The following is a 10,000-nucleotide window of genomic DNA, read 5'->3' as shown; positions in this document are numbered from 1 at the left end:
GAGAGAGAGAGAGAAACACCTGTGACAGTCAGCTGAGAAACAGTCAGGTGTGTGTGTGTGTGTGTGTGTGTGTGTGTGTGTGTGTGTGTGTGTGTGTGTGTGTGTGTGTGTGTGTGTGTGTGTGTGTGTGTGTGTGAGATTAACCTGTGATGATCAATACACTCCACCACTTTCCCAAAGGTTCCCTCCCCGAGCGTTCCCACGATCTCATCTGCACAGGAAGCACAAGCGTCACAAAAACACACAGTGTGACAGTGAATGCAGAGTGTAGTGTGTGTGGAGGTGAGAAACGCACATCTGTCCTGAAGCACGTCCCCGGCCCGATAGACCAGGTGACCCTCGTCATCATCTTTAACAGCCCACCCGCGCACACGACTGCAGCTCTGCTGTGGAGAGAGGGGGGGGGGGAAAGAGGTTTTTAACAAAATAAAACTTCAACATTAGGTGAAAAAAGAGATTGTATCCGACTAGCAGCGAGATATATTGTTGCGTGTCACAAAAAGAGGGAGGAGTCGACTAATCAGTGATGCGCTCACACACACACACACACACAGACTGAATTCTAAATTGTTCATAGAATTCTGAAATGTTTATTAATCTTTCTACTTACCATTGTTATATTTTATATTAAAAAAATATATATTTTTATTTATCTCTTTATTTTTATGTATGTATTTGTCTGATGATTGGAAATGCTTTGGCAATACATTAAAGAGCACCTATTATGCAAAATTCACTTTTACATGGTGTTTGAACATTAATGTGTGTTGGCAGTGTGTGTACACAACCACCCTATAATGATAAAAATCCAACCGGATTTAAATCCCCATAAATCATAAGCGCTGTCTCAGAATCAATGCAATGTGACGGAGAATTGCACAAGCCCCGCCCACGACTGTTGATTGACACTGCAGTTTGAGCATAGACCCGCCCTGAGTGAGCTGGACACAGGCCCCGCCCACGACTGTTGATTGACACTGCAGTTTGAGCATAGACCCGCCCTGAGTGAGCTGGACACAGGCCCCGCCCACGACTGTTGATTGACACTGCAGTTTGAGCATAGACCCGCCCTGAGTGAGCTGGACACAGGCCCCGCCCACGACTGTTGATTGACACTGCAGTTTGAGCATAGACCCGCCCTGAGTGAGCTGGACACAGGCCCCGCCCACGACTGTTGATTGACACTGCAGTTTGAGCATAGACCCGCCCTGAGTGAGCTGGACACAGGCCCCGCCCACGACTGTTGATTGACACTGCAGTTTGAGCATAGACCCGCCCTGAGTGAGCTGGACACAGTCCGCCAGTGTTTCGCCGCTGTAGAACGTCTCCGAAAGCGATTGAGGTGTTTTTTTTTTTTTTTTGGTCAGTACAACTGCTCTCGTGATCAGCGTACGGTCTCCGGAGCGACAGGACTAACGTCACGGATCACGCAGAGATGAAAGTGAGAGCGAGCACTTTATGACACTCGAGCTCATCGAGTCGCTTTACAGATATACAGTTTACCAGTTTATAAAGCACACACTGAAAAGGTGTGTATTAGTTTACTGTTAGTTGTAACGAGTGTGTTGTGTACTTCGCTGTGTAACGTTATGTTCCATGATAATGAGAGAGAGAGAGAGAGAGAGAGAGAGAGAGAGAGAGAGAGAGAGAGAGAGAGAGAGAGAGAGAGAGAGTTTATGGATAAGACTTAAGGCCATTGCACACTGAGTACGAAATTCGCATCCGAAATTTTCGCACGTTAATTAATAAATACGACCTCACGTTATGTCAATCACGCTTGCACACTGCCTCCGAAACTTTCATCCGTCATAAAAAAAATAGAAGCGGGTTCGATTTTCTGCGTTTTTCGCTTCCGTAACGAGCAGTTTGAATGGTGCTTTGACAATTTCAATACAATGCTTTGACCGAATCACGAATACGAAAATTTCGGACTCAGTGTGCAATGGCCTTAATGCTTCATCTTTTGTGTGATGTACACATGTAGTTTCTGTTTTGATATTGTCATCGTTCTGTGAGATGAGATTGTCCGGCTCTGAGGCGCTGGTTAGGCTCCGCCCCCTGTGCGTGGAACCGCATCTCATTAACTTTTAAAGGAGACACACTACAACTGTGTTTTTCTCAGCCCCCCAAAAATTACAATTTAAACCTGCTGTAAAACATTATCTGTGGAGTATCTTCAGCTAACACTTCACACACACACACACACTCTGGGGACATCAGAGACTTATCTTACATCTTGTGAAAAGGGGCATAACAGGTGCGCTTTAAAACTATTGTTACATTGAAAAAATTATCTAACAATGAGCAGCTGGAAAAAATGTACTTTATTTTTATATGGTTTATGGTTAAATCCCAGCATCACTTCTGTTAAACATCGTATCGGGATTTTCTGAATATATTGGGTTAGCAGAGCCTTTCTCTTCTCGTTTCATTGAGGAAAAGGCCTGAACTACCGAACACTAGAGATTATTTAATTCATGAAAACGATGATGAACGATGTTTGTTGATGACCTTTGCCCCCATGACCAAGACTCAACTTACAATATTGTTGAATAAAAACCACGCGCTCTCTGATAACACTGACAAACATGTGCTGTAGTTTCTCCACTGAAATATGAACAAGTGTAGAAATTAAATCTCAAATGACAACAATTATGTGCAGTATTCAAAATTACAATTGAATAATTGTGATGATCAGTCTGACCGTTATGCACCCTGACAAAAATGTTTTACTTGTTGTGCAGTCACTACACTTTACACCGCGCTCGGGGAAGTGGCTCTGGTGTAAGAACCACAGACGTTCAGTAGTTCGTTTGCATTCAATAATCATCCCCGTCCCTCAGTGTGTGTCAACATGAGCGCTGATATACTCGTGCAGATATCAGAAGAGTTCACTCGCTCAACCAGTCAGGGATTCAACTACCGGCACACTAGTTTAACTTAACATTAAACATGAACGTTTATTACGGCCCGCAGAGACATGAAGTGTGTGTGCTTCTCTTTAATCGGACACCTCGTCTGTCTTAATCAAGAACACAGTGCCTCCAGACACGACACAAACATGACGAGCCCAGCAGACACTTGAGAAGGAGGTCACACACACACACACACACACACACACACACACACACACACACACACACACACACACACACACACACACACACACCTCTGCGGTTTCATATAAAGTTCATCATAATGTTGTTGACTGACTAACACAAATATGAGAAAAACACTGAAAAAACATTTGGTTTAATATATAATAAATACTTTAATATATACTTTCGTCACTACACTGCTGGAGAAAGTTCTGCACCCAAAACACAACTGATAAACACACACACACACAGACACGCAGTGTGAAGGATACTCACACACAGGCAGAGGCAGTCCAAGAAGCTCTTAAACACTGAGTACAACTCTGTTTTACCCATAACTCCAGTCACATACACACATATAGCCTACATCTGACTGACTGACGGAGAGAGAGAGAGAGAGAGAGAGAGAGAGAGAGGGAGAGGAGAGAGAGAGAGAGAGAGAGAGAGAGAGAGAGAGAGAGAGAGAGAGAGAGGGAGAGAGAGAGAGGGCGAGAGACTGACAGGAGAAAATCTTCTATGTTTGTGTGTGTGTGTGTGTGTGTGTGTGTGTGTGTGTGTGTGTGTGTGTGTGTGTGAAAGAAAGAGAGTGAGATGGGACTTGGGCTAATTTTAAACGTTCCTGACGGGCCCCGGGGGAAATCCTGAGACCCACACACACACACACACACACACACTAACCGACCCCTAAACCTACCCATCACACCCCCACACACTAACCCGACCCCTAAATCTACACACACACACACACACTAACCCGACCCCTAAATCTACACACACACACACACACACTAACCCGACCCCTAAATCTACACACACACACACACACTAACCCGACCCCTAAATCTACACACACACACACACACACTAACCCGACCCCTAAATCTACACACACACACACACACACACACTAACCCGACCCCTAAATCTACACACACACACACACACACACACACACTAACCCGACCCCTAAATCTACACACACACACACACACTAACCCGACCCCTAAATCTACACACACACACACACACTAACCCGACCCCTAAATCTACACACACACACACACACTAACCCGACCCCTAAATCTACACACACCCCCACACACTAACCCGACCCCTAAATCTACACACACACACACACACTAACCCGACCCCTAAATCTACACACACACACACACACACTAACCCGACCCCTAAATCTACACACACGCACACACACACACACACTAACCCGACCCCTAAATCTACACACACACACACACACTAACCCGACCCCTTAACTTACCCATCACACACAACTTACTGCATTTTTTTTTTTTTTCATAAAACATTGTTAGTATGTTTTAAGCCATAAACCACATTTACACAAACACACACACACACACAAACACACACACACACACTTAAAGTTTAGAGATCATTAAAACAGAACTTTTCGAATCTGAAAGTGGATTGGATTAATTTGGGACTGAATAAAATCAGTGCATGTAACATGATGAGACCAGGACCATGTAAACAGAGTCGCGTTGGGACCGTGTGTTAATCAGGTTAGTGTGTGTGTGTGTGTGTGTGTGTGTGTGTGTGTGTGTGTGTGTAGCGCCGTACTCACGGAGGATAAGGACCGGCTCTGGCTGAAGGAGTGTGTTCTGGAGCGGGTCCTGGTTCTGCGGTGTCTGCGCACGCGGCGACTGCTCCTCGGATCCGCTCCAGGATCCCGATCCGAACGGAAGTCGTGAGAGCGACGGGAGAAGTGTGTGTGTCGGAAGAAGCCGTTCTCGACAAACTCCTCGCGCTCGCCGCGACAGTAGCGTCTGCTGCTCAGCCTGTGGTCGTCATAACTGGAAGATCACACACACACACACACACACACACACACACACACACGTTGGTGCAACTACATTCTGAGGACTCTCCATAGGCGTAATGGTTTTTATACTGTACAAACTGTATATTCTCTCCCCTTACCCTGCCCATCACACACACACACACACACACACAAAACCTGCCCATCACAGGAAACATTCTGCATTTTTACATTTTTAATAAACATTGTTTTTTAAGCTATTTGAATTATGAAATGTCCTCATAAACCATATTTAAGTTGTAATACCAGTGTAATACACATCATCATACACATGTGTGTCCTCATAAATCACATAAACAAGCACACACGCACACACACACACGCTACAGGTGTGTGGACCAGATCTCTGGCAGATATCATTGAGTTATGCTAGGGTTGAGTATCGTTTGAATTTTAACGATTCTGATTCTTCTCGATTCCTAATTTAGATTCCAAAAAGGTAAAAAAAAAACGTGGATATCGTTCACACTTAGTGTTATTGCAGAACATGTGATCATCATAAACACATCAACAGGATACAGAACTCTGACACCAGCGACGTTTGACTGGTTTACAAACACCAGAGAAGAACAACTAGCCGAACTAATATAAACTCCAGCATTATTAAAGAAATGCTGACAGAGGAATCGAGATGTTATTTCTGTGACCGGAGCCGATGCCGAGCCTGAGCCGTACCTCCGGGAGCGCTGGCGTCTCTCGCGGTTCCGTCTGCGGCTGCGGTCCCGCTGGGCGCTGGAGGACGAGGAGCGGCTGCGTGTGCGGCGTCTGCGCCGGTGCCGCTCGTAGCGAACATGATGATTCCCGCTGCGACTCCGCTCTGACGACGGGTATCGCCGAGAGTGAGGCATCTGCACACACACACACTGATCAGTACACTAGTGCTTACTACACACACACACACACACACACACACACACACACACTGATCAGTAAACTAGTGCTTACTACACACACACACACACACACACTGATCAGTACACTAGTGCTTACTACACACACACACACACACACACACACACACACACACACACACACACACACACTGATCAGTACACTAGTGCTTACTACACACACACACACACACACTGATCAGTACACTAGTGCTTACTACACACACACACAACACACACTGATCAGTACACTAGTGCTTACTACACACACACACACACACACACACACACTGATCAGTACACTAGTGCTTACTACACACACACACACACACACACACACACACACACACACACACTGATCAGTACACTAGTGCTTACTACACACACACACACACACAACACACACTGATCAGTACACTAGTGCTTACTACACACACACACACACACACACACACACACACACACACACACACACACTGATCAGTACACTAGTGCTTACTACACACACACACACACACACACACACACACACACACACACACACTGATCAGTACACTAGTGCTTACTACACACACACACACACACACACTGATCATTACACTAGTGCTTACTACACACACACACACACACGCACTGATCATTACACTAGTGCTTATACTACACACACACACACTGATCAGTACACTAGTGCTTAGTACACACACACACACACACACAGATCATTACACTAGTGCTTACTACACACACACACACACACACACACACACACAGTGATCATTACACTAGTGCTTATACTACACACACACACACACTGATCATTCACTCCCGCTCGGTACATTTACATGTATTCATGTAGCAGACTCTTTTAACCAAAGCGACTTACAAATGAGAAACAATAGAAGCAATTAAACTAGCAGCAGGACAGTGTGTGAGTGCTGTGACCCTTCGCAGGACAATCCAGCGCTTTTTTTTTTTTTGAATAGAATAGAATAGATAAGAAAGAGTTAGTAGTGCTGAATAGAGTGCTCAAGTGCTGCTGATAAAGAAGCGTCTTCAGCAGTTTCTTAAAGATGTCTCTGGACTCTGCAGCTCCGGCAGAGTTAGATCATCTCCAGCAGAGCAGTCATGGTGAAGCTCCGAGAGGGAGATCCAGAGCCTCTTTGAGATGGCACCACCAGACGCCGCTCGCTTGCAGACACAAGTTTCTGGACGGCACATAAGTCTGTAGTAATGAGTCCAGGTACAGGGGAGCAGTGCCAGTGGTGTTCTGCAGGCAAACGTCAGTGACTTGAACTTGATGCGAGCGGCAACCAGTCAGTTTGGTGAGGAGAGGAGTGAGTGTGTCTCTTCGGCTCGTTGAACACACTCTAGCTGCAGCTTCTGGATCAGTTGCAGAGGTTTGACAGAGCAAGCTGGGAGACCGGCCAGGAGAGCATTACAATAGTCCAGTCTGGACAGAACAAGCGCCTGAAGAAGGAGTTGTGTCGGGACGGGGAACGCGCTCCTGCTCAGTACACAGAGTGTGTTACTGTCGCTGAACTCATGTGCATGAATAAGAAAACTAAGAAATCATCTTTAATCGTCACGGGCCAGTTGCCAAACTGCCTAGACTAGTCCTACAAGCTGTCTCACAGAAGTCAGTAACAACAAGTCCATGCATAAAACTGGTCTAATCTGAGAAGGAAAATGTGATTTTGTGAGCAGAACTTATAACAACATAAACACAAATAAATGAAACGAAATGCATAAACACGTCTATGATCGGATCATTATTGCGGTGGTGATTACGTTTCTAGCGTGTTATTAGGCAGCAGTTCTTCTAACTCTAACTGATCATGTGTGTAGCTTTTCATTTCCTAAACACTCATGTGGGAAGAACATCACCATTTCCAGGAGCATCTTGACGGATAGATGTGATGTTATTTTCATTAGGAGTCCAGCTCTCTGTAAGTCTCCTCAGAACATCACAAACACTTCCAATTAATGTAAGGAATGAAAGTAATTCTCTCACAATCTGAGGCTGACGGACCTGGACAGTCACACGAATATTGCCATACGTTCAATTATTGAATTGAAAAACTACATAAAAGATAAATAAACAAACCCATATTTCCAACAATCTCAATAACTCAATGGCATTCTTATATTAATAATATGCATCATATACAACATAGCCTATAACTCCTGATCTTTGTGGTAAATGTGTCTATATTTAAGAATTTAGCAAAAACAACAACAACAACAACAACACAGCCAGGCTAGTTCTTAAAGCAACCTGTATATATGTTGGTTTATGCAACTGACCCAGCTTAACTCCAGTCAGAGTGATCATGTGTTGATCAACTTAATCAGGGAAATAAAACGCTTATGATAATGAACAATATGAAAGAATATCTCCTTTTGTGTTTCTCAGAAGTCAGTCACACAGGCTTAAACCGGATTATTGTGTTAGTATATATACTATACATACTATATACACATGAATTATATGTTCTTATACATAAACTGTATATGTGTGTGTTATTATTGTTAAATGTATGTATATGTATATGTATATAATTAGCTGAGTTCTGTGTTCTCCTCAGTAGCGGTTAGCCCATCGAGCTAACAGCGCCAAGCATACACAGATAAACCCGCCACTGCGAACTTCAGGACCTCGGTCTGTTCACATAATCAATATAATAACAATATTTACCGCTTTAGCAGCGACGCCAGTGCGTTTATCCCACAGAAAATCCGTTCTGCCGTTATTTTACCGCTCCGTGAATTCACGCGCACAACTTCCGGTGATGAGCTCAGCGCGCGCGCACACGCAGTTCCACTAAATCAAAGTGCGCGTTCAAGACACGGGACAAATATGTGAAAAAGTATATGTAGAGAAAAAAGCGATATATATATATATATATATATATATATATATATATATATATATATATATATATATATATATATATATATATATATATATAATGTATTTAGGTACAGATGAGTTTAAAGAATACTCAGGCCAACATTCAAGGCTGGTCTTGATTAACTTTACTTTTCTAGTTAAAGAATAAGCTAATAATTCATTTGAAGTGCCAGATATTTAAAATAATTTACATATTCAAATAACTAGAAAGATCAATCGGAATTAAAGGGAGTATATTGTATGGATACTGTATGATATATCATATATTAGACATTGTAAAAACCCATGACCATTACAGAAGAACATTCTGGATCGAGTGTCATCTCTGTTTTCTGGACTAAATTCTAAAATTTAAATTTAATTTATTAACTAATTTAATGCTAAACTTGTTTATTTAAACTAGTTTGATTCTAAACGTTTAATTTTATTTTTTATATATATCTTCACTAGTTTAATACTAAACTTAATTTCAATTTATTTTAACTAATATAATTCTAAACATTTTATTTATTTGTTGACTAGTTTAATTAAAAACTTTCAGTTTTATTTTATTATTTTAACTACTTTAAATCGTATTTTTTCATTTTAAATAGTGTAGTTCTAAACGTTAATTCTATTATGTTTTCTGGACTAAATTCTGTCTTTAATGGCTCAAATTAACAACAACAACAACAACATATTATGAATGTAACTTTTATTCAGAAGCCAATAAAATAAGAGCGAGACCTAATCTTTGCATCGGATGCAGTAAAACATGGATATACTGAAGCGGTGTGACTCCAGATCCGCTCACACTCACTCAGGTCTGACATCTGGATCTCACTCCAGAAATGCAAACTCAGATAAAAACTTGCAAATTGCGAAAAATGTCAGAATTGTGAGATAAAAAGTTGCAATTACCTTTTTTATTATATAATTCTGTGGCGGAAACAAGTTTTCGTAAAAAGCAGCACAAGTGACAACCAAATCACAACTAAACAAATTGAACATACAAACAGAGATGTCCCTAAATCAAACACTAATGTGTATTAATTTCTGTGTTGTGACACACTAAAGCACATGATGATGAGGAAGAAGAAGAGGAGGAAGACACTGGCTGCTCAACACACCCGTGTCGGAGAATAAATAATGCCGAACCGTATGGAGTGAACTTTGTGCCATAATTAAACAAATAAATCCAGCATTTTGCAAAGACACTCGATCTGCTTTGCAAAGGAAAACTCATTTCATGATTCTGTAT

At 42.4% G+C, this 10,000-nt stretch overlaps 2 protein-coding genes across 4 annotated transcripts in view; both read right to left on the bottom strand.

Annotated features, from left to right (window-relative positions):
• clk2b (CDC-like kinase 2b) overlaps positions 1–8,682 on the bottom strand; it is an 18,736-nt gene extending 10,054 nt beyond the window's left edge. Inside the window, exons 1-5 of one of the 3 annotated variants that reach the window (XM_079625788.1) lie at positions 8,545–8,682; positions 5,635–5,807; positions 4,705–4,933; positions 296–383; positions 145–211 (exon numbers count right to left, since the gene is read on the bottom strand). In XM_079625788.1, coding sequence (XP_079481914.1) covers positions 145–211; positions 296–383; positions 4,705–4,933; positions 5,635–5,807 — 557 coding nt within the window. In that variant the 5' untranslated portion in view covers positions 8,545–8,682. Of the gene's footprint in view, positions 1–144; positions 212–295; positions 387–3,374; positions 3,621–4,704; positions 4,934–5,634; positions 5,808–8,544 lie in introns of those variants that run through there. The other 2 variants (XM_079625787.1, XM_079625789.1) reach the window with 2 other exon arrangements.
• A 755-nt stretch (positions 8,683–9,437) lies between these two features.
• The window catches only part of creb3l4 (cAMP responsive element binding protein 3-like 4), a 7,724-nt gene continuing 7,161 nt past the window's right edge, over positions 9,438–10,000 (bottom strand). Inside the window, exon 10 of the mRNA XM_079625255.1 lies at positions 9,438–10,000. This exon is cut by the window's right edge and continues 1,032 nt beyond it. The gene's annotated coding sequence lies outside the window, so the exon portion shown is untranslated.

Source organism: Phoxinus phoxinus (genome assembly GCF_949152265.1).
Source record: "Phoxinus phoxinus genome assembly, chromosome: 10".
Classification (NCBI taxonomy): Eukaryota; Metazoa; Chordata; class Actinopteri; order Cypriniformes; family Leuciscidae; genus Phoxinus; species Phoxinus phoxinus.
This window is presented reverse-complemented; position numbering and strand designations above follow the sequence as displayed.